The sequence below is a fragment of the Mya arenaria genome, chromosome 7 (genome assembly GCF_026914265.1).
Source record: "Mya arenaria isolate MELC-2E11 chromosome 7, ASM2691426v1".
Lineage (NCBI taxonomy): Eukaryota > Metazoa > Mollusca > Bivalvia > Myida > Myidae > Mya > Mya arenaria.
This window is the reverse complement of record NC_069128.1, coordinates 27,379,891-27,406,105: the sequence shown is the minus strand read 5'-3', so window position 1 is coordinate 27,406,105 and position 26,215 is coordinate 27,379,891. Positions and strand designations below refer to the sequence as shown.

Below are 26,215 nucleotides of genomic sequence, written 5' to 3'. Positions count from 1 at the left end.
TTTTATTGTTCTTGAATTAAAATGAACACATCAGTGAGTCTTTTTTGATTGCCAGCTTTAACACTAATGCTATCGCAAAAAAGGAATGATCATGTTAAAGCTAATACATATATATTTTAATCATAGCAATATTGAAAGACATTGAAAGACATTGAAAGACATACATAATACAGGTGTAGCAAGGTAAGAAACGATATTCCTCAATACTCATGCTGCCTTATCGCCATTATAGGATAACAACTGATATAAATGCTTAGTGGCACTGCATGACAGCATTCTTTTGGGCAATTCACTGTCCTTATCTCTTTCATCAACATTGATGCCACATTCTCTCAAGATCACAGAGAGAAATTTCTTATAAGCATTATCATGCTTCAGATGAATATGCTGACCATGGTATCTTGTTTCTAGCCTACTGTTGTCATCCGTTAGGTGAAGAAAGACAACCTTGCATTGAGGAATGATTCTCTGTTTTAGGAGACAGTGGTTTAGCAAGTCATGTATCAGCTTTTCTTCTTTGGTTCCATAACTCAATGTAGTAAGAAACACAAATACCAGAATTTTGTTTGTATTTCCAGTTATCTCTTCAATAAAAGCGAATCTATTGGTCTGGTAATCGCTCAAAACATCGGGGTCGAAGCAGCACTGGCTTGGAATTCCACCCTCAATAGACAAAACGTTCCGAAGAAGTTCGGTAACGTCTCGTGTATACTGGTCGAAGGGTAGAGTTAGAAATAGAATTGAACACTTGCTTTCGTCCAGGTTTTCCAGCATAGCCTGTGTAACGCTTCGTTGAAGCTTTTTACCACTGGATGTCTTCGAAGGCAAGCCTGAGTTTGTTTGTGATAAAATACTTGACGCCCAGGAGGAGCCACTGGAAGAAGTTAATGAGTATAAGATAATATATATTCAGAAGTTGGATAGTGTACGACAAAACATATATTCAGTTTTAAGTGTCTGTATTGCTTTACATAAGTCGTTTAAGCATTGCCTGCGTTTCAGGCAAATATTTATAAATGTATATTATTATGTATATATATACTTACATGTAAGTAAACATTTAATTTACCCTAATAAACTAGAACTACTTTATTTCAACAAACATAGATTCCAATTAAGAATACATGTACATGTACTCAAGTTAACAATAAAAATCTGATTTGGTTTAACCGAATCTAGAACAAAGAATCACATTTTAAACAGAAACTGAAAAGAGTAAAACGCTATATTTATATTTATTCAAAAACAAGTTAAATATTTCAGGCTCTGTAACAGGACAGCGCAAATTTCCTGATGCTCGAGGTATTTTTGCCGGTCCCCGGGAGTTAGAGCCAACGGGGTTTGTCCATAGCTTTGTCCTACCCATCACACATTCTCGAAATAGTAGAACGATGTAAATGTGTTTTATATTTCAAATACAATAAGGAGGGATTAACCAATTAAACCATATATAAATCAACAAACGCGCACAATACCTTGCTATCCTGTTGTGTGAACTCTTGTGTGAGGAATTCCTCAGGAAGCTGGTCTCACGTTCACTAGAAGTTCCATTGCCATGGCCTCGCATTGGCTGGGCCTCGGGCTCAGAGACAATCTGATGCATATTAAGGATGGAGTTTCTGATAATCTCATCTGAAAACAAAATTTACAAGTTATGCAAATACTTGAAACAAACTATGTATTACCAAATCCGAAAGTATGGCTTTAATCAAACATGACACAAACACGTATTATACTGGGCAGTCGATTCACAAGATAGTACTAAACTATGTACATAAGTATTTTAATTAATATTGGCTCCGGACCACTGGTAGCATGAAAAGTTATGTGCAGCCAATATTGGCTCCGGACCGATGGTAGCATGAAGAGTTATGTACAGCCACAGACTAGATAATAACACCGAAATATTTGTCCTATTGCTTCACATGTACTTCTTGGTTTTGTCAAGCTGTCGTTGTGTCTTAATTTTGTTTCCACATCAAATGAAATACAACATACTGCAGAATAAACGTGTGATATAAATATGCCGACGCATCAAATCGACCGTTAATTATGAGAAAGACATCTTTTCAAAGTCAATAGTTCGTCAAACTTTAAGCTGAGCTGATTCAACATTGTCAAGCACAGTAGCGCAGATTTTTCAAAAGCTTTCAAGTAGTTTCTAAACCATTACTTCTCTGCATGCATGAATCTATTATAATTATCATTGCGTTGTACTTTTATCGTTACTCTTTTCATCACTGAAGAGGTATTTCAAAAAGATATGGAAACAAATGCACTACTATGGGGATTTTCAGTTTGCAGGAACAACTTACGATCTAATAGTATACGCATTAATCTTTGGTACCGTACTTGCTAATGCATTTTCGTTTCGTCTAGTTTGAAAGTTTATCTTTGTATTAAAACTAAAGTGTAGCATTGATATGGCAGTCCGAGCTATTTTAGTGATATTTGAGTTTCGTTATCGTGTTCAATATTAACCATACATGATTTATCGATCAAGTAGCAAATATGTAAAACGCGTATTCATTCCGCAAAATAGGTCAACTATTACTAATAAATGGGATTGAGTTATAACTAGTTTATAAACAACTGATTGCATTCTGATTCGCTTGCACGTGGTGGTATTAACAATTATATTAAGTTAATCTTAAGGTCATTCATCATTGATTTCATTCACTTTATCGGTCAGTTATTAATAACAAGTAATCCGATTAGCTACATCAGTCTTAAGACCCCAAAAATACCTTAATTGAATGCCAGCCCTGAATTTAAGGATTAAACAGAGACCTACCTGTCTTCAAGTGGCCTAGAAGACTGGATCGGCGGCGACGTTCTTTGGGGTTGCTTCCTGTATAATAGTGTAACATTTATAAAGGCTATTTTGAATCTACACTACATGATTGCTTTCAAATTACGTTTATCTCTGTTTAAATGAGCCGATTGTTCAGAACTTAGTCAGAATTAAAGCGTAGTTAACGGAATCGTTGTCAACTTTAACATATTTTACATATTTTATGATGTGCTGATATGTTTAGGTAAAACACGCATAGCTGAATCAGTTGTTTCAATATTTGTGAATAGAATAACAGAATACATGTGTATCCATGACACATTGTAAGTATTACAGATTTGAAAGTTAACAACGATTAATTTATAAGAGTTGTAAACTTAATTAATGTTATGAATAATCGGTCCAATGTCTATCAAAAGACAGCATAGTTAATGTTAATCCCTCTTTTTTAGCAAAACATTTAGCACTTTAGCACCGATTACTGTCTTAACAATAATACCAATATTGATTTTTTTTATTTAAGGGGTTTGGGGGAAACGAAATATTGGTGTGTGGAGAGTTTTTTTATACGCGACTAGATATCATGATAATCTGGCGATAAGCCTACATAGCATAGGGGTGTAAAGGGCAGACAATTATTTCATTAGTTATGTGCAAATATAATTTAATTCAATTTAATGCATTTTCATGTTCAACTCATTTTGATATTTAGGAGCAAAGCCAAAACAAAAACGCATATGATTTGTCTATAGATTAAAAATATTAGCCTTTATAAATGTGATTTTTTTATTATTAGTTACGTTGCAACCAATTCAAGAGTTAAAAAAGAGCCAAAATTTTGCCAATATTTTTTTCTGTACACAAATCATAATCATTAAATTAAATGAGTTAAAGGTGATAATGCAATTAACTATTTTTATTTATCGTGCGAATTTAACAAAAATATACCGTTTTTTATCATACATCATATATGGCTAAAAATGATAGCACATGTGAAAAGTTAGTTGACTAATAAACCTTAAGGACGTTACCTCTTCTATTTTTATACGCACGATGAAGTCCCATTAGCTTCTGCACGACTGCAATGAAAGAGCAAGTAATGGTACACTCAATTCCGAAAGTATATATGACACATTCAAATTAATGACAATTTTTTATGGTATACTTCATTGCGGAAGTAAAGATGACAAATCGAAATTCATGTTCATATTTAGGGCACACTGCATTGCGAAAGTATATATGACAAATTGAAACCATGTATATGACAATTTAAAGTGAACAACAACAGTACAGAGTACACCGTCTTCTGGCCATGTATATGACACTTTAAAATATATAACAGACTGAAATGAGTGACAACTGTCTGTGTTCAACGCATTCAAGGGTTTTATGTGATAAATTTATATAAATCAAAACAATCAGGGGACATAAAACAATAACAGTCAAAACAGTCATTCTGTGAGAGTGAAGCTTAAAAGGCAGATTCGGACTTAACAAAACTATATAAAAAAATAACTAACCAAATATGATGAGAGCGAGGATGGCTGTTAAACAAGTCATCACAATAAGACCAAATATCACAAACGTCCCAAAGGATTCGGTATCGTCTGCAACGGTAGAGCATTCATATAAAACGTTCGATAAGTGTTAAAATAATCCAAGTATTTATGCTTGCTGAATTAGAACCATTTCTACCATTATATCAATATGTGACAGGAATGCTGTATCACATGCAAATAACGCAATCAAATGATTAAAAGTTAAATGGTTTAAACATTTTAAGGTGAACACGGATAAAAATACAATCGTAACGCCTCGGCTAACTGCTAAATTGAAATTATTACGCGTCCTACTTGCAGCGAAGTCAAATAATCAGATCTCTGACAATGTAAACCGTCCATATACATTCGAGGTTGTTTTTGATGTAAAAGTGGCCAAGGAGTGCCAAATGATAAAAAAACACGGTTGCTTAGGCTGAATGTGGTAATGCTCCATTAAATATCATTCATGCATTAAAAAAACAGGGACATGTGGGGTTATTTTAAAAGAAACTAACATCATTTTGTAAACCTCGCTTTTAAGGCGTTTGGATTGTTTACGAAATATAAGCAAACACATGTGCAGAAAAGATGATAGCATATGGTACAATTTGCATACATTAAAGGAATTACTTGATCGTGCAATTTGAGATGGTACATGCGAAATTTATCGAATGTTTGCAAGTACTTTAACAGTGAAGGCGTTAGGCAGAATAACATGCCCGGTATGCATGGGAAGCTCATGTCTACGGTTTTGTGAATTTAGGTCCAGTATGAAATCCCTCAAAATCGGTCATTTTGGGATGACGAAGGATTCAATTTAACATTCAACAAGAAGGTCTTTATTTACTTTCTGTTAAACGACAATAACTACAGCTCTAACTAAACCGCTTTCATTTCCTTTTTTGGTTGGCAAGGAAACTGTGCATAAACCTGCTTTCAAGCAATAGGAAAAGCAACGACACAACTAAACGAAAACCAACATAACACAAAGTATAGTTCTAGTTTATTGTTAATGAACTTACCATATGGATCGGATTTTGACGTCACGTGATCACAAACTATTATGATGTTACTGTACACATAGCAGTAAAGGTCTGCATTTAGTTGTCGATACGAGACCTAAAATTGAATAACTGATTCATAAAACAATTTAGTTTTATCCGCTATTCTGAATATACAGATGCAAGGATAAGGAGTTTGCCTTCCACGATAATCTAGACAAAAACAAGGACTACAATCATTTACAATATCACATTTAATTAAAGTTTGAGCTTATTTTGCAATTTGTAATCAATTTTCAAACTTTCATTTTATTTAATTATCACATATTTTGTAATGATAGCACTGCTTACTAAACATGCGTCTAACGTATTATGTACACTGACATACCTCAAGCGTTCCAATACCATTGTATTTGTCGTTAAATTGAAATGATATGCTTGAATTGGTCTGAAAAAGGAATGGAATAAAAAAGTGCAATAAAACTTAGCAAGTTTCCGGTAAATTATATCTATTTATATACTCTTAACACTAACGGGTCAATGAAGGGTGGTAGCGCGACCGGCGCTTCCCTACCCCATACTCTAATCGTCCAAGATTGCTTTTTATTTCAATCTGGGAGAAAATGAGTAATAAAATACGGCCAAAATGTTTCATTTCGTACTAGAAAATGTTAAAACCCGGCTGCCAATTTTTTTAGACCAAATAAATTTCGGTTCTTGGGGAGGGGCGCAACTCAAAAGGTTTCGCCTCATAGTTACTCCCCCTCTAACGTCATATCCTGGATCCGTCCCTGCTTGACCTAAAAACAGACTATTATATGCGTTTTAAAACAGCTCGATATTATAGACACGATGAGTATTTAAATACGTACAGAATAACGGATACTTCTGACAAAGAATCGAAATGAGGTAGCTGTCTTTGTTTTCTTTTCTTGGTCAGACTGACATGCTTCCATTTAGCGATAAGACAACATGCTTCCATTAAGCGATGAGACAACATGCTTCCATTCCGCGATAAGTCAATATTGACTAAATCATAAGACTGTTTTATCGATGTTTGCTTTGTGACAACTTTACAAACAAAATACGTTGAATTATAGGTATTAATATGCTCTTAACACTAACAGGTCAAGGGAGGGTGGTAGCGCGACCGGCCTTTCCCTACCCCACCTAAATTCGTGCAAGATTGCTTTTTATTTAAATCTGGGAGCAAATGAGTAATAAAATAAGGTCAAAATACTTCATTTCGGACTAGAAAATGTTAACAATTTCTTCGGGGAGTAACACCAAATACGGCTGCCAGTTTTTTTTAAACCAAATGAATTTCGGTTCTTAGGGAGGGGCGCAAGTCAAAAGGTTTCGCCTCATAAATAAGCGTTTTAATACAGCTCGATAGTATAGACACAATGGGTATTTAAATACATACAGATTAACGGATACTTCTGATAAAAAATCGAAATGAGGTAGCTGTCTGTGTTTTCTTTACTTGGTCAGACTGGCATGCTTCCATTTATCGATAAGACAACATGCTTCCATTAAGCGATACGACAGCGTGCTTCCACTTATTGATAACACATTATTGACTAAATCATAAGACTGTTTTAACGATGTTCGTTTTGTGACAACTTTACGAACCAAAATAGGTCTGGGGTGGTATTCAATATGCACCTTAAGTTAATCTTAGGGTCGTATATGATTAAATTCATTCATAATTTTGGTCAGTTATTAATAACAAATAATGCGATAAGCTACATCTTTCTTAGATCCAATCAAGACCAATAATTAAAACCAGGTCTTGACGAGACACCATTTCACGGTACACGCAATAAATAATCATCGTAACCTATTTTAAGATACTTACAACTGACCAGTGTTTAAGTGTAGTTTGACCTTTGTCAAATGGTGCGAATGAAACGCCGTATACTCGTGCCGACGGCTTGTGATTGAATGTTCCATTTTTTGAGCACAGGTATGATGTGTTGAACAAAATGTCATCAGACTGGCATCCCTCTTGACAAGTGATGGCTGAAATTAATAAGCAAAATTGAAACTGATAAGATATTCAAGTGTGTATGCCTTATTTCCGATTGATTTGCATTGAAATATCAACAGATCTACAAGTTGCCAGCACTCCAAAAAAGTTGGATAAACATGTGTCATCATTAACGTACCTTTTTGATGGAATGGAATTCCTTTGTATGTAAAAACGTTTTCATTAAGGTCAATAACATTGCTTATTGATAATTGGACGCCCTGGCTTTATAACAATGCATTTTAGAAGGACACTCCCAATACACATACATTTTAGAATAACCCAGTATTGAGGCACATGGTTCAATGCCTAAAATGGACTAAAAGAGATAACCACAACGTGTTATAAAAACCAAGGCAACATCATATACCAAAGTATATTTATTAAGCGAAATCCTGTATTTACTCTTTTAAGCATTACTCTTCTAAAGATTAAGCTACTCTTAGTTAAAAATGTTGTAAGCTTGTAGTCACCATCGTACATTTTCTAAGTTATATAAATGCAAAATAGGTGTGCGTTTGAACTGGATCATGCTTCAATTTTAAACCGCGATATTGTGTCTGTAGTTTCCATGTTTTATTGCCTTGGAAAAAGTGGCTTCGGTACAACAGTTTCTGATACCCTGGAATTACCATTCCCATTCACTCGAATATTCAAATTCAAACATAATAAGAGCAAAGAAACCTTGGTCCACAACATCCAACGTTGAACTGGCAACTGTGTTATATTCGTCACCGGCAACCGTGACATTGATGGCAATATGAAGATGATCGGAGACTGAGATTGGCAGCCAGCAAATCTAGGAAAATAAGAAACAATTTTAAGTCCTTGTAAACCAGTTGAGGATATTCAAACCTACATAGACGGACAATTTTATCGAAAACAATGTTTCAACGTGATAATAATATGATAGTTTATCATATTGTCAAATTGTGTTATACAAATACACCATTTTATTGATGTTTTAATGTTCGCACTGTCTGTTTTCTTATGTGTTTGTTCAGAACCGGTCAGATAGCAATCTTGTGTGATTCATCTGAAGTTACCTTTGGAAAAAAATTCTTAATTTAAGCTCGATTATGAAGGCAATAAAATATTTCTGAATCAATCTCGAGTCCGTTTCCTTGGCAGAAACCATAACTGCTTTCTTTTCTGGGATGCCAGGAAAATGTTTTAAGATTGGCAACCAGCATTTGTAGGGAAATAAGTTATAGTCGTAAACGTGTTTATATATTAAAATCTACATCGATTGACACTTGTTTGAATATGATGTTGAAATGGCAGTTTAGTTTTCTTCCCATAGCCATGACCTATATTTTCAAGAAAACCGTTTGTTGGAGTTTTCTGTTTACTACTGTGTTTTATAGACCGTGTCATATAACAATATAGTATGATAGTTATCCATAAAAAATCGTTAGGATAACGTCTTGATTTCAAAGAGTGTTCGTTTGTTAAATATGGCATTACGCTTTATTAAAAAGTGAGTCAAAACACCACCGACCAGTTGTTTAAACTCTCTTGACCGGGTCAGCAGAACGGACCGCTGAAGTGTATGTAGGCGGCTGGAGTTGCGGAGAAACGCTAGTGTGTAGCGAATATTCAGCGTCAACTTGGCCTGGGTCCTTTCTGGGAAAGTTAGAACCGCAAACATAGATATTCAACATTAAAGATCGTAAAACAAAACATGCATGAAGAGGATTGAATTTGCAGACAAACGCTTGTTTGTAGGCAATATTCAGCGTCAACGCTCAGGGAATCTCGTAGGAAGAGTTTAGTGCTGAAAACAAATGCAGATAAACATAAGATAATGGCTAAAACCGGTTGTTTGTGGCAAGAAAAAAGTTGAGGGAGTGCATGGAACTGAAGACAAGACATATGCGTAGCTCGTGCTTGCTCCTGTCTGGTTTCATACCTGCAAAGATGAATTTTACACGAGATGGTTGTGAAACTGGAACGTATATATCACAGAGGCTTGTTGCAGCAGAAAATGAAATGATATTTAAAGTCGAATTTGACTGGATATTTTTGGACCAGCGCGAGTCTGAGAATGAAAGCCAGTATCTTAAACCATTTGTATGACCATCTTGAACGTAAAATGTGAATGAGAACCTAAGACTATTTATATTGTCACTTGCATACAAATCGGTCCAATAACAAGATGACTTGTAAATTTTAGTTTATTTGGATAGTAGATCACATGATGTTTATTTACAGGCATTTAGTCGTGTGACCGCGAAAACGGACTTCTTTTCAATTCTGAAATGTCAGAGGAAAAGCACAAATAATGTTTTAGTATAATATCAATAGTCCGCCAACAACCGACCTCAACAATCACTCGCCCATAAAGTCCCATCACTCTGCATAATATTGACAATGGTAAAACAATCGACAAGAAATTCTACATATGATGTGAAAATCTTACCCCTCCGCACATTCTGGAAACTGTGCAGCATTCAACGATAGTAAAATCCATTTCTGTGGTGAATGACAAAATTTCACTTACAACTGAAATGAATTATCTCTTTGCCGGTGCAGTTCTGAACATTCAACACTATCAACACGAATGAAATGCATTTAACATGTGGGGATTGTTTGTAAACACTCGCGATCTTGAACCATGACCTGTGTACTGTACTTTGTGACTTGCGGAATAATTGTTACAGATAATGGTGACTGATTCATGTTTATGAACTTTTAAAAGCTTTATTATGTTTTTAATTGATATTGACGTATTAAAATGCAATGACTTTGACTGCAGGCGTATTGAAAAGTTGAACAGTTTTGAGAACTATTTCGGGAACGATTTAAACATGGATACCGAGTGTGATGAGTAATCAGGGAAAAAACAGTTCCCCCCCATACTTTTAAAGAAACTTAATAATTTTAAGGATATTTGCAGTGTTTAAATAAACAAAACTACATGATACATAAAATAATAGGTTAGGGCCGTGGATGGAGAATATTCACCCGATAATTTCCTCCGCCTTCTCATATAAACTTCTTCCATCCACGGCACTAATCTATTATTCTCTACATACACGACCATCTTGATTCTGAGGTTGAGACTCAGTATTAAAGACCATATTGAAACTGGAAAAAGTAAATAAGACATAGAACAAGAAATTAGTTTATTATACAAACTATCCTTTATATAATCATTTGTTTTACCACAAAATCAAAGCTTTTCTAAGACTCGCGACATAAACTAAGAATCAAGACGTTTATGATTTGAGCCATGGTTTGTACATTTTTTATCATTTTTTCCACAACAGCGTTGATTTCGATTTCTCCATGGTACACAGACATATCATAATTTTACGTTGTTTTTATTTTTTGCAATTCAACTTATAATGAAGGTCTGTAGTTTTAAATTATCAAGGCCTTTTCTACGCCAAAACAATTCAAGGACTACATATCGATTTCACACAAAACAAACCCGACTGCAACCGTCAATTCCTTTACACATCAACATCAAACTTACTTCTAAGGTGAAGGCTCATACACCTGCAAAGGACCCATAATTTCCATCGGTTTCACGTTATCCGGCTAATTAAATCGTTGCTTGAAATTACGCTCTTTGAGGTGCCAAACACTTATTCTTCGAAACGAATTGATTGTCTATGCTTGTTTACTATCATTAGTAACAGTTTGAAAGTGAAATTATTCCGCTAGACTGATATTTTAAATTACAATCAACATTTAAAGTTAGGTGCATACAATGCCCTTTAATGAAATGATCAATGCCTTTTTTTTTATCTTGAATCATTCTTTCTAGTTCTATTATACAATGGCAACAAAAAGTCTGGCGCATTTATCGTTATTCTTAATGCGGACTGGCATTAATTAACTTCTATCAACAAATGCCGTGAATTGCTATAACAGAGACAGATTACAGTTTCCTTGCTTACACAAGTTAAGGAAAGTTTATTTTCCAGCAAATAAGACACTTGCACGCAAGGACTTATGATAATTCTGCTTTGCAAGGTTACTGCCATTTATTGAGGGTTTGGAATTTGGATTACCTCGATAGCAATCTGCTATCAAATACTGAGGCAGTGTTGTTTCAAAATGATATGAGATATTGAGAATTGGTCGTAATATCGCCAAAAACATCAAGCATTTACACCAATAACTTTTTTTATCAAAATATCTTTATACATAAATGTATAAATGTTGGGTTTCGTCGTCTCAATGTGTTTGCGTGCAAATAATACGGCGATATATCTCCTAAAGTATTGTCCTTTACTGAACATATAACCCCAACAACCACACCCAATCCCCTTGCGTACTGAATAAGTCCTTATTTCTACCATTACAAATAATATAAATCTATTTGCGAGTTTCTGTACCAAATATTGATACATATTTGTTTTCTGCGTACCACGTATCATTCACTTGAGTTCGATTACTCATTTAAAAGCACATGAATACCGCGTACCAAAAATTGGTTTCAACCCCAACAAATTCATGAAAATCTAAGAAGAAAATGACGCCATATACAACTGATCAATTTGTTTTGTAAAGCACATATATAGTCGCATTCTGTCTATGGTCAATATGCCATATTAAATGTGAACACGTATAGTCACATTTTCTTCATGGTCAATATGCCATAGTAATGTCGAATTTTACTCATGGTCAATACGTCATAGTTAAACGTGGTCAAATATAGTCACATTTTGTTCTTGGTTAACATGCCATGGTAGAACGTGAACAAATATAGTCACATTTTGTTCTTGGTTAAAGTGCCATGGTAAAACGTGAACAACATAGTCCCATTTTGTTCTTGGTCAAACGTCATAGTAAACCGTAAACACATACAGTCACATTTTGTTCTTGGTTAAAGTGCCATGGTAAAACGTGAACAAATATAGTCACTTTTTGCTCTTGGTCAAATGTCATAGTAAACCGTGAACAAATATAGTCACATTTTGATCGGTCTTGGTTAAATGTCATAGTTAAATGTGAACACATATAGTCACATTCTGTTTTAGGTCAAATGCCATATTAAAACGTGAACACAAAAAGTCTCATTTTCTATATGGTCAATATGCAATAGTAAAATCACATTATGTTCTTGATCAAATATCATATAAAAATGTAAACACATATAGTCTCATTTTGTTCTTGGTGAAATGTCGAATAACAACGTTGACACATATAGGTACAGTTTGTTTATGGTCAATATGCAGTTGTAAATTCACATATTTTCATGGTCAATATGCCGTTGAAATGTTGAGCCTTTTGCAATGGTTATCACTTTACCCTTGAAACATGAAGACATCATTGGGACTTCATATGACAGAATTTATCACTCTGGTAACTAATACATAATGTCAGGAGTATCCCTGTTTCTCTTTGCATTTTGCATCGACTAATGGACCGTGATTTGTCTGTCTGTCACAAAAACAGTTCAAGCTATTTTTGTCGATATGTTTACGTACAACATTTGCCGTTAATCTAGACTGCTTACAGCTAAAACATTGCCAATAAGGTTTTGTTTTTTTCTTTTTCGCAATTTTTAAGGAGTTTGAGGGAATGTTATGAAAGGACACTTTTCTGTCGTCCTGTATCATGTCGAGTTCTGTGTATAAACACGTATTCTTCGAGACCTCGTACCGGTCGAGACGTATGCTTGTTTAAACACCAAACAAGCCCTGATACAGACGTGATACAGGTCGTTAGAAAAGCGTCATACTATTAGATTATTTTATCGCATGTCTTCTTTGATTATTTCCATGTTGAAACGAACCGCGTTCAGTTTAAACCAACAAAACTGCACGTTAAACGACAGTTTTCGGAATTTCAATGTCAGAAATTACAATATAGTGTTTTTTCTTGAATATAAAAACAAATCAGCAATAAGATGCATCAGAAATAACTACATTAGAAAATAAAGTAAGGTTCTGAAAAAAATATGTAACTGAATAGTAAGTTTATATTGTAAAAAAACTTAAATACAAGTCATTCAGTAAAAATTAGCACTCAGCGTGCTGATTTTTCTACTGCTTTATATGGAAACGAAATTGTGTAGTGTAATCCCATGGCTTTTACTGAGTTTGAAATTAAGTGTCAGTTATATTAATCTACCTCGAGAATTGGTTTTGCGGTTTAAAAAAAGATATAAAGTTCATTACTAAAGAGACTAACTATATTTCTCGTACTAAATCTCCTTCATATTGTCACCGGCATACGATAGAAACCATTAATCGTTCATCTGAATTCACATTGTGCAACGTATGTGTCTGATCTAGAAAAGCTTGTAAATTGATTGGGACTAAATTATAAGCAGCATATAATTATATTCAGTATTTTACCACTCTCATTCATCAGAGGTTTGATCATTATAAATCTAACCCCTGATTTAATCGCTGCAAAATCGAGTTCAAAACTATATATAAAGCATTTTCCTGATATTATCAGCATCAACCAATCAAAACCTCAATACGTAAGCATACTTAACTATTGATCAATGTTAAGAAAGAAAATTGATCAATGACCATGTGCAACACATAGCATCATCACTTTGGTGTACGAGAATGTACTCCAACGGAACAAATAGCACCGTCTCTCCACTTTTAGCTTATCAATTCATCAGACCTTATTCATTCTCCTAAGTGACAGTTGCTTTTAAATTGGTTCTGGTCTGCACATAATGCACGGAGGATAAACGATTTATAGAAAATATTAATCAGGCTGCCTCATAAACACCGAGGCTTTCCTAATTGATTTCATACTAAGATCTGATATTAATAAGATTATAACGAAGTGAATTGCATTGTCGGCCATCGGCGATAAAGAGCTACTCTGATCAGTGCATCGTCTCTGATATTAGACCGGCAACATTCACGGCCGAAGCTGCAAGTAAATGGGGAGTGGGAGGGCATAAAGGTAGCAGTAAGAATTGGTCACCAATAAAAGAGCATACATTCCATGGTTAGCCTTATATGTACCAGTATCAATGGCAGGCAGATGTTTGTTTGTCAAAAGTATCGACGCAGTCTGTAATTTGTAGCGCATATATGCCACTGACCCATTGAAAATTCCCACTGTAATGAACGCGGCTTTTATTGATTAAATGCAGTTGGTCTATATCGAGGTATATTTAAACGTTAATATAAGGCTAAACACGCGATCCCTTCATTAAATGTATTGCTTTCAGTTTGTAATTTACGACTTAAGCGCAATTTCATCTTATTTTCAATAATTGATAAAAATGATAATTTTCATTTTACAACTTTTTGAAATTGAAAATTGAAATTTATGCCTTTAATTTAACCGATTTTAATGAAATTATGCATGGCCTTCTATACGGACATTTCTTGTTGAATGATCCTATGAAAACATACATTACATACAGAATATGACACGTCAGACTCGGTTTAATTTAGACTAGTTTAGGGGCAGTACGGTCAACGTCCCATATCTGCATTATCTCAATTGTTTCTGGTCGCATGGTCAGTTCGAAATCCTTCAAGCTGTTTAAGAGATGTGGATCGACTTGCAATATAGTCGTATTATGGTCATGTGACTTTAATATATAATTGATCACAAGAGCCATGCCAGTGGAGAATAAGCACTCATGTACCACTTTTTTATAATATTAACATCATTATAAGGTGCATTGCTTCCCCTGAAGTAACTTTGTTTGGATTCTCGCATCATGGTTAAATTCTGTTTTTGCCAAATTGGAAAGCCCACTCCACAAAGCTACTTATCACAATGGCTTGTCGTACGGTTTAACTCTCTATGGATGTCAATCCATCCAAAATAAATTTTGGAATTTAAATCAAAAACAAAACACAACGTCTATTAGAAGTCATTATGATGCCCATATTGTACTCCAGTGAAAATACCTGCACAATGCTCAGTCTATGCACACAGTTCGCCAGCAATGCTCAAGTTCACACAGTCACTGATTCCACATGAAATCTCACTTTTTCTGTTGGAATTTACAACATTTTTGGTGCTCCAATTCACGGAGGTAAAACTCATTGAGCACCAAAATGACAAAAATCCAGGATGTTAACCAACAGCTTCAAAGCGAATTCGCACTACTGAAAGCGACTGTGACACTGACTAACGGTCTTTTCAAACTTCAACCGCCAAAAAACATGTACTCACTCGCCTGATTATTAATGACGTCACGCAGTTATGACATTGCTCTTATTATTCATTTGCTTAATATAATGGGTTGAAATATGTATTCTTCTTTGTTTATAAGCGACACATTTGAAAATCGGTTGATAATAATTCAGACTTTAATGTTTTGTATTGTAAATAAAATGTTTTAATGTCCGACAATTTTCTTTCATGCGGATGAGGCATCCTAATAACACTGTAAAGGTTCGCTGTTGGCTGCGGATGTGCGTTCATAATAACATTCCGTTATAAACGGAAGTACGTTCGTAGTACGTGTGTTAACTTGGTTGATAATATGCAAATTAGCAAAGCCCGGGCTCTGTGTGGATTGAGAATTTACTGTATATAAAGACCGGTGGACCCCTTCAGGGTCGAGCATGCTTTTCTCTGAAGGGATCTGTTGGCCTTGTTGGTCTCGCACGTTACAACACTCAATGTAAATTATTCGCGCTAGGACACTAGAATGTGTATTGAAGTAACTTTGACCTAGATTTCGACCGTAATTGAGTTATGTTAAAAATAGAATGTCAAATTCGTGATTAGTTTGTATAAAATTGATTAAACGAGTTCATTTTAAAACGATAAAAACTCGTTTTTTATCGTTTTAAAATGAACTCGTTTAATCCATTTGATACAAGATAAACACTTATTTGAGATCCTCTATTTTTATTAGTGTTCTTTTTTACTCATTGTTCATTGTTGATGTTCACGAGGTTAAATATATTGTTATCTATCTTACACTTAAACAAACACTTTTGTTTTCTTTTTATTATATCCTTAAATTGGAATCAAAAGACATTTAATAACATTTTATTTAAAAACGCACCAATGGGTATGCGCACGTAAAGTCATTTCGTAAATGACGTCGTTTATATTGTGTCACAGCCCTGTGCGCGCTGATGTTTGATTTGAATGATAGAACGGGCTGACATTCAAGAAAGTGAAAAACATCAAATTGATATTGTCACATTTTGATAAAATGAAATATCTATTTTATTTCGCTGATAAATCTCTATAAACCACGGGAATGCATATAATAAAATAGATAATATGAACTATGTTGCAGTTACGTTATATCTCTAATACGTTTTCTCACGTATTTCACAAGAAATAAATTATATCGTTTGATACGTATGCATATAAAACTTCAAACAGCACTCATGATTTGTTTATTATATTCGTACACAGAGATTGTATAAATTCCAGAAAACTATTATCATGAAATATCGGTTGCCAAAAAGTACGCATTGGTTTGGAATTTCTGAGATTGCCAGCCCATGGTTGATTGTAACAATAAGAACACCTGTTTGTATCAAATGATCCATTTTGACATTAAGCTTCATATTTACTAATGGTATACAATTATATCAGGCAAATTGGATAATAATTCTCCTATTTATATCAAAATGTTTCAAAGTTTATTACCAAATCGGCATTAACTAGCCAATAACAACATAAATACGGCAAAAACATACTATTAACTATCAGAGAGAATTACGGAATATGTATAAATAGACATTATGTAATTATTTATAAAAATATAAGTTGTTAAACATTTATGGAAAATAAACAAAGAGTAACATTATTGTTTAAAAAAGCAATGGTAATTTACCAGGAAAGGATTTCCTAAATGCATGGCTTCTTTAATAATTTTAAATCTTAATTGTTCTTTTGCTTAACATAAGTCGTTTAAACATATATGAATTTGGCCATGATATTTTAAGCGTGTCTGAATTTACTACAGCATGATAAGAAATGGCATTCAAGTTCAGTTACATTAGCGTTACAACATAGTCTATATTCTCTCGCAATACCAGTTTATCTTTAGACTCCAATTTCTTACTTGTGAGCAGATAACCTAATTTAAGAAAAACCTTTGTGGATATAAAGGCATTGTGTTCAATAATTAATTAATGGTAAATTTGAAAAGACATTAATCTTTTTAATGCATTATAAATTTAAAAAAAAATATGGACGTTAAAATCTTTTATTATTTCCTGTTGTGATGGCAATCTACAAACAATCAAAGAGAAACTTCAGTTTCGTCTCTGAGAAACGATTATATTCATAGTTCTGCAGAACGATACAATTGCCTGCCATTCGTCATAGTGGATGTATCCCAATTCCAGAATGCATTGTCATTTATAGTTAAATACCAGAAGGGCATTTATTATTTCAGGCAAACAAGTATGTTTTCTATTATTTTGGCTGACCATTCGTGTTTTAAATAAATAATATACAGGTGAATCTTGGGGAAATGTATGTGTATATGTTGTGGTGGATCCGTAGTCTAGTTGTAACACACCTTCCAGTCAATCCGGGTGTCGCAGGTTCGATTCCCCGCCGCACCACTGAAAAAATACCAAACGTCTTTCTGGAAGAACGTTAAATGGGGGTCCCGTGTGACAGTGCTATACGCTGGTGCACGTTAAAGAACAAAGATAGCTTTAACCAGGGTTACTTTCTGTCTGTGTAGTATGTTCTAAAACCTAAAATGGCTACCAATCTAATCGGAGCACTCGCCGAATGGGCCATGCCCGAGTGCGAGTATTAATATGCTTACAGACCTTTATGTACGTCAATTTCTTACCTTTGATATCTTCCGGTAAGATGGTCAGTTGTATGGTGGAGTTGTTGACACATGGTTCTCGGGATAACGATACAATGGCTCCCTTATTTGAGAGTCCTGTTAATATAATAATAATGACATTGTGTAATTACGTGGATGCAACAAAATATCATGCAGTAGGTACAGTATGCATGGATGTTTTATCAGGCATGATGTTTTAGATTCCTGTCATTGAAAATAACAAAAAGAGGAATTTTTTTTAAACTTTATTGAAACTGTAAAATTAAGCAGAGTGTAGCAAATCAATAATGTTAGTGTCAACAAAATATGCATGTTTTTGTCAAACATGCGCAGAATCGTAGTAAACTACCAACCAGGCGTTTTTTTGGCACACAACACGTTGCCAACTCTGACGAGATTGCGACATTGCGGAAAATTGCGGCGATATGTTAAACGGTCGCCAACGCGGTGGTGCGCGTCATCGCCGCGTTCATCTGCTGCTACCGCGTAGGACTTCCAAAAATATGCACGCGGCATATCGCTGCGATGCGGCTTACCGCTATATGCAGGTAATTTAACCGGTACCGTTGGTACAAATAGAAGATTATAAATTGTACCAAGCTCGCAGAATGGATTTCACTCAATTGCGAGGGTAAACAGTCTTATTTCTAAACCTTGATATTTATGTCGATTGGATATTGAGTGTTTGTTTACGTATTTTTAATTCATTTAAAAATCAATGTAAAGACATCGCTCTTAATATATAAGTACTAAATACACAACCAGAGCTTAAAGCATAGTAAAACGATTAAAAACGTGGGCAGTTTTATTCAATATATTATTTATGCACAATCACACAAGTTTAACGAAGGCATTTGAAATTTAGAATTTTGCGAAGAAGTTAGACAATAGCGCCTGAATATTTTCATAGGTGCAAAACATAAATTTCAGCGATCAAACTTAAGCTAATTTACAAGACATAGTTCATATCTGCTTAGTTGGTCTCAAGATGTACCACGCGCATGTTTTTTAGTCTGACACTAGTTCACCAGGCAAGGTACACGTATGTTTGTTTGGTCTGACCGTAGTTCGCCAGACAAAGTACATGCAAGTTGGTTAGGTCGGACTCAATTTCACCGGACATAGTAAACGCATGTATGTTTGGTCTTGCACTAGTTCGCCGGACATAGTACATGCATGTTTGTTAAGTCTGACGCTAGTTAACCAGACATAGAACATGCACGTTTGTTTGGTCAAACACTAGTTCACCAGACATAGTACACGCGTATTATTTTGGTCTGACACTAGTTCACCAGATAGAGTATACGTTTGCGTGTTTGGTCTGACACTTGTTAACTAGACAAAGTACATGCACGTTTGTCTGGTCTGACACTACTTAACCAGACAGAGTACATGCATGTTTGTTTGGTCAGACATTAGTTAACAAGACAAAGTACGCGCATCTTTTTTTATTCGACGCTAGTTTATCAGACAAAGTTCACGCATGTTCTTTTTTGGTTTGACACAAGCTCACCAGACAAAGTGCACGTATGTTGTTTTGGTTTGACACTAGCTCACCACACATAGTGCACGCATGTTTGTTTGGTCTGACACTAGTTTACCAGACATAGTACACGCATCTTTGTTTGGCCTGACACTAGTTTACCAGACATAGTACACGCATGTTTGTTTGGTTTGACACTAGTTTATCAGACAATGTTCACGCATGTTTGTTTGGTCTGACACTTGTTTACAAGACATAGTAAACGCATGTTTGTTTGATCTGACACTAGCTCACCAGTCATAGTACATGCATGTTTTTTGGTCCTACACTAGTTTACCAGACATAGTACACGCATGTTTGTTTGGTCTGACACAAGTTCACCAGATATAGTACACACATGTTGTTTTGGTTTGACACAAGTTCACCAGTCATAGTACACACATGTTGTTTTGGTTTGACAATAGTTCACCAGTCATAGTACACACATTTCGTTTTTGTTTGACACTAGTTCACCAGTCATAGTACACACATGTTGTTTTAGTTTGACACTAGTTCACCAGACATAGAACTTACACTTTGTTTTAGTTTAAAATTAGTTCACCAGACATATTACACACATGTTGTTTAAGTTTGACACTAGTTCACCAGGCATAGTACACGCATGCTGTTTTGGTCTAACACAAGTTCACCAGACATAGTACATGCATTTTTTTTGTTTCACGCAAGTTTACCAGATATAGTACACGCATGTTGTTTTGGTCTTACACAAGTTCAAAAGACATGATTTTTATTGCTTAACTCTATTTTTTCAAGACATATTACTCTTATGGTTTTTGGTCTGACACTTTGTGTCTAAACATAAAACGTGAAAGTAGTTTTTACTGACATTATTTTACCAGAAATTTCTATTTCTTCCATCTGCTATTTGTTTTCCTTACTTGTTTTTTGTAGAAACAAAATAACCGTCATCTTATCAAAAAAATAAGGTACGTAACCGAACACGAATCTTATAACGCATGCAATTTGATAACCCAGTAAACAAATAAGGTACGTAAACGAACACGATTTATATAACGCATATTTTTGATAACCAGGTAAACAAATAAGGTAGATAACAGAACACAAACATTATAACGCAGGCTTTTTGATAACCCAGTAAACAAATAAGATACATAACCGAACACAAACATTATCACGCATGCTATTTGATAACCCGGTAAACAAATAAGGTAGGTAACCGAACACAAACATTATAACGCATGCTGTTTGATAACCCGGTAAACAAATAAAGTACGTAACCGAACACGAACATTATCACGCATGCTATTTGATAACCCAGTAAACAAATAAGGTACGTAACCGAACACGAACTTTAAAACGCATGCTATTTAATAACCCGGTAAACAGATAAGGTACGTAACCAGACACGAACATTATAACGCATGCTGTTTGATAACTCAGGAATATAATGTACGTAACCGAACACAAACAATATCACGCATGCTTTTTGATAACCCGGTAAACAAATAAGGTAGGTAACCGAACACGAACATTATAACGCATGCTGTTTGATAACCCGGTAAACAAATAAGGTACGTTACCGAACTCGAACATTATAACGCATGCTGTTTGATAACCAGGTAAACATATAAGGTATGTAACCGAACACGAACATTATTACGCATGCTGTTTGATAACCCGGTAAACAAATAAGGTACGTAACCGAACAGAAACATTCTAAAGCATGCTATTTGATAACCCAGGAACCAAATAAGGTACGTAACCGAACACGAACATTATTACGTTATTTGATAACACGGTTACATTTTAAAGTTACAATCGTATTTAAAATCAATGCATACACATGTATTACAAACATAAGTTTTGAGTAATAAACCTTTAACTATTACTAAATAATGCATTTATGGAAAATATAATTACTGATATCAATATTGTAACAGTGTATTTAATGACTGAAAACGCACAAATATTAAATGACTGGTTGGTCATAAAAGATTTACAGTGATCATTTATCGTCTCATGAGGTAGAAATACCGTGTTTTCTGCATCTTCCTTTGAAATAAATCACAGTATTTTTCATGAGAACCATTGTTTCCGATATTTATCATTTTCGGTAAATTAAAACAAGTGTATTAATTGTGGTAAATTTAAGTAAAAGTAAGAGTGTATCTTTAGGTAAATCACGCGATCAGTGAAGGCATTGTTATAACAAATTCAATTCAAATGCAACGTCGTTTATGAAGAATGCGATCAGTTTTGTAATAAAATACATATTTAGTATGTCGACAATAGGACAAACACATGTATGCTGTATTAACTGTATTTCTTTTGTCAATGAAATAAAAGCATGCTGCTCATTGTATATTCATTGTCAATAAACGCGTAGTGTGCGTCCTTTTTTATCATATTGTAATTAGAAACAGCTATTATCCTACATTTACACCAGTTATTTGGTAGGTAATAATATTCAAACATCTATTCAAATTTACCAGCATTTAAGCAGTAAAGGCTTGTGTAATAGACGTTTAATTGCACGATTATGAAATACTTGAGGCCTTACATCAAATGGCTTGTCTTCTTCTTATCACAACGGGAATTACTCAAGCTGAGAAGTCATTGCACAAAACAGCATGAATGTTATTTAACGATTAACATTCAACATTATGTACCAACAAAAGATGCTTTTAAAGTTAGAATAATTTAAAATCCCAGTACAATGTATCTATGTTTATCTGTTAATTATCTGAACATTTAAGAGAAAGATGTCAGAAAAGCAAATATAGAAACACGAGAGAGGTGGAGAAGTAGTCTCCTGCTACTGATTTACTTGAAACGATTTGAATTTTTGCTGAAACACAAAATTTCTCTGAAGAAACAAACACTTTGATCGTCGGAAAGCTGTTAAGATCGAAAAGTAGTTAAGCGGAGCTCAGTGGGGGTGGAATTGTCTTGTGTTTCCAAAATGATTTATTCGTTGCTTTGTTTTCTGTATACTATTTTCTAGAATGAAATAGTCTTGTAGACGTTAGGAAATATTATGGTCAATACTTGTGAACATATTACAGCATTTCGCGTGATCTTTGTTTAGATGAAATATTGCCTTGTCACTTGTCTTTGTTTTGGATTTTTAATATGCATACTTTCGAGTAAGTTTTGCGATGCGAAAAATGCAAAGCATCAAGATGGTTTTGAGTCATTTTTTAAATATGTAGAAGTTGAATGCCTTGCAAAAATGACAAACTTCATGTTAAAGCTGGTCGTTACAAGTTTTGCAAGGTGATATGTATCGTCGTAAAAGCAGCTGTATTATGGAAACTACGGAAGTTATAGGATAGTTTAGTGCATCTGTTTAGCTCAATATGGACCTTATATGGTCGATTTTGAATTGATTAAACAGCTAAAGATTGCTTCAAAACACAAAACAAACAAATACAGATATACAAATATTGAGTAGTTCTAATGAAGGTCTCATTGGTGCAAGCTGTTTTGTGAAAGCTACAATTTCACGGATTTACCGTTTTACATTTTTTTATTTGATATCTAAGAATGAGCCAAATTTTGCGTCAATATTTAACAACCAATGATATGATACTGCTGACAAAAGATCATATTATAATACTTTTGAAAAATTATCAGATCGCTGATGTTTATATTTCCGTTCTAACACTAATGTTTAGTGGCTTAAAGCGTTACTAACACTTTAAAAAATAAAACATCAATTTTTGAATATAAATATGAAAACCTGCGATTTGAATTATTGTCAGCAGTCTTATATCACTGGTTTCTATTTTCGCAAAAATTAGTTCATTCCACGACAAAAAAATGAAAAAAAGTCGTCAAAAAGTTCAATATGTGAGAATTCAGCTTTATACCCGTTCATCAAGAAACGGATGTGGCGACATGTGCAATGATCTCACGATAAAGAAACTGTACAATCTGTTAAGAATATATTTCAATTGGTTTTATACAAATATTTAGGACAATGAGGTTCTTTGGAAGCATAGCAAACAAACGCGTGTATATTAGCAGTGTCGGTTGAAAAGAGTCCCAAGCAAATAGCTTGCCTGAAGTATTACTATTCATTTCAGAGTGAACAAACATGAATTTGAGAATCATTCATTATAAACATTACCTGTAATATTATTGGACTTCATTTTAATCTGCTCAGAATCCCCTTCTTCATTCTGAAAACAAACACACATGTTTAATATTTCTTTAGAAAATGAAGGATTACAAAAAAATACTTGTTTCATACTTTGTGTCTCGATCAATCAATCTTCTTTTGATTTTTAAAGCATTCATATTTTGCCATCGATTTTAATCGACCAAAGGCTCTTACTGTATCACACAGATTTATTTTTTATTGTAAGGAAATGATTTAATATTCAGTGTCTTATATTTCTAGGCTGAACACAAAACATACTTGTTTGATTTTACTGAAGGGATTTACCTTGCCACTTCTATAAGGTCTTAGTCATTGTTTAAATGAAAGCAATGAAATCAACAACAACAAAAAATAATGCAATGGAAGCAATAAAACCAATCAAATCCATGAACACAATAAAAGCAATCAAATCAACGAGAGAAATAAAAGCAATCAAATAATTGAAAGCAATAAAATAAATGAAAGCAATCAAAGCAATCAAATATTTGAAAGCAATCAAATCAATGAGAGCAATGAAACCAAAACACAAAGAAAACGAAAACAATGAAAGCAATAAAATAAATAAGAGCAATGAAAGCAATTAATACATGCGAGAAATAAATGAGAGCAATCAATAAATGAAAGCAATTGGAAGCAATTAAATAAATGAAAACATTGAAAGCAATTAAATCAATGAGAGCAATGAAAGCAATCAAATCACCGAGAGCAAAGAAAGAAACCAAATACATGAGAGAAATGATAGCTATGAAATAAATGAAAGCAATCAATCAATGAAAGCAATCGGAGCAAGTTAATAAATGAAAACGTTGAAAGCAATCAAATCAATGAGAGCAATGAAAGCAATAAAATAAATGAAAGCAATCAAATCATCGAAATCAAAGAAAGCAATGGTAGTGCTAAAAGCTATGAAATGTGAGCAATGAAAGCAATGACATAAATGAACGCAATGGTTGCAATGAAACTGCAAGGCTGTATGCGTGACAAACGTTGTTTGATTTTTATTACAATTATGTTCACAGGCAATAATAATCTAATCTAAAATATGTTTTAGGTGGCCCAAAACTGTAACCGATAAATTCCTGTAATAACCCAGGAATAAAGAATGTAAATTGATTTGTATTCAAGTTGCTAGTTTCATTACAGTTACTGAGAAACATTTATGTGCAAGAATATCATCTCGCCAGTTTTTTTTTTTTTTTTTTTTTTTTGGTATTCAAGAGTTAATTTAATGAAACCCTATATTGGTTGAGGACGTTTTGACGGCAGATCCTTCAAGACAGCACATTTCCAATGGTTGAGTAATTATCTATAAGTATCTATTCCCTCGGTTCTGCACCAAGATTAATTTAGGATTCTGCGGCTTGCTTTCCAATGCACATTTACGTTGCAATCTTATGAACGCATTTAGATAAAGCGATCGTTTGATTTGCATTCTTTTGAACGTTGTCATACTATACGCGCCATTTGGTAATTCCGACACCTAAATTATTTTAACATGACGTGTTCAAACAAAGTAGATCTAACGATAACTGATTTCCAGCATGTGCTTAAAATACTTTTTTAGTATCAACTACCTCATGCTTTAAGGCACTACAACTGTCATGTTACTTTACGATTTGGAAACAACATTTTTGCAACAGAAGCCTATCGCAAACAAGATAATTTAATTTATTGAATATGTCCTAAATACAATTCAAAGCACTCTCAATAATTGACAGTTTTTCACATTTTTGTCTCAATGCATCAATGCCTTCATTTCAGTCGTATACACACAAAAGAACAGATCTCAGTTGTTCGAAAAACAATAAGTAACGCTTTTAACCATAAAACATCAATTTTCGACCATGAATATGAAACTGCGATCTAATCTACAGTCATACAGCCGTCTTATATCACTCGTGTCCTGACACGAAAAAAAGGCTCATTCCGAGACAAAATAAAGTTTAAAAAATTGTCTAAATGGTCAATCTGTGATAATGTAGCTTTAACAGTCTAAATTCACTCTAGATGTCGAAATAATATGTTGTATAAGCACTTGATAACAGCAGGGTGTAGCATGTTTTCAAAACACAGATTAGCCTTCTTCTGCTAAAAATATAGAAGATATGCAATTAATTACCCATGCACACGATTTATCACGGAGTTGAAAAATTTAATCTAGATGTAACAAACATATCTTCTTGTGAGAGTAAGAAAACAACTTACCAAAACCAGTGTACATGTTCCATCGTTTGCAAATATATTTTCCAATATAAAAGCCCAAATCCAAAACAAAGAAAGAATCACTTTGTCACACGGTGGCATATTAGCTCCAAATCAATTAATATCTATAATTATATCCATATAGTTAAACCTTTTAAAAACCACTGGACTATACCGGGAAGTTTTAACTTTTAAACTCATATTTTCCCTAGTTGATATACTTTCCCTGTATTTACAATTTACG

At 34.1% G+C, this 26,215-nt stretch overlaps 1 protein-coding gene across 2 annotated transcripts; it reads right to left on the bottom strand.

The window, feature by feature from the left end:
• LOC128240028 (uncharacterized) lies at positions 1 to 26,215 on the bottom strand. Of its 2 annotated transcripts, XM_052956512.1 has the most exons (13): positions 25,975 to 26,215; positions 23,737 to 23,788; positions 18,101 to 18,196; positions 8,870 to 8,994; positions 8,053 to 8,167; positions 7,198 to 7,361; positions 5,725 to 5,784; positions 5,358 to 5,454; positions 4,315 to 4,401; positions 3,826 to 3,873; positions 2,795 to 2,851; positions 1,476 to 1,632; positions 1 to 874 (listed from the first exon to the last, which is right to left on the bottom strand). In XM_052956512.1, exons 1-13 carry the CDS (start codon positions 26,071 to 26,073, stop codon positions 208 to 210), a joined length of 1,824 nt encoding a protein of 607 aa, XP_052812472.1. In that variant the 5' UTR covers positions 26,074 to 26,215; the 3' UTR covers positions 1 to 207. The 2 variants fall into 2 exon arrangements, with proteins under 2 accessions (XP_052812472.1, XP_052812473.1); XM_052956513.1 differs by lacking the exons at positions 18,101 to 18,196; positions 23,737 to 23,788; positions 25,975 to 26,215 and adding an exon at positions 9,791 to 9,911.

What these genes read in the sequence shown, in the direction of transcription:
- LOC128240028 (XM_052956512.1), bottom strand. Translation starts at nt 26,073, where the DNA reads ATGCCACCGTGTGACAAAGTGATTCTTTCTTTGTTTTGGATTTGGGCT. An exon ending in GAACATGTACACTGGTTTTG is followed by an intron (nt 23,789 to 25,974) that starts GTAAGTTGTTTT and finishes GTTTGTTTTCAG; the next exon opens with AATGAAGAAGGGGATTCTGA. An exon ending in ATGGTATTGGAACGCTTGAG is followed by an intron (nt 5,455 to 5,724) that starts GTATGTCAGTGT and finishes ATTCAATTTTAG; the next exon opens with GTCTCGTATCGACAACTAAA.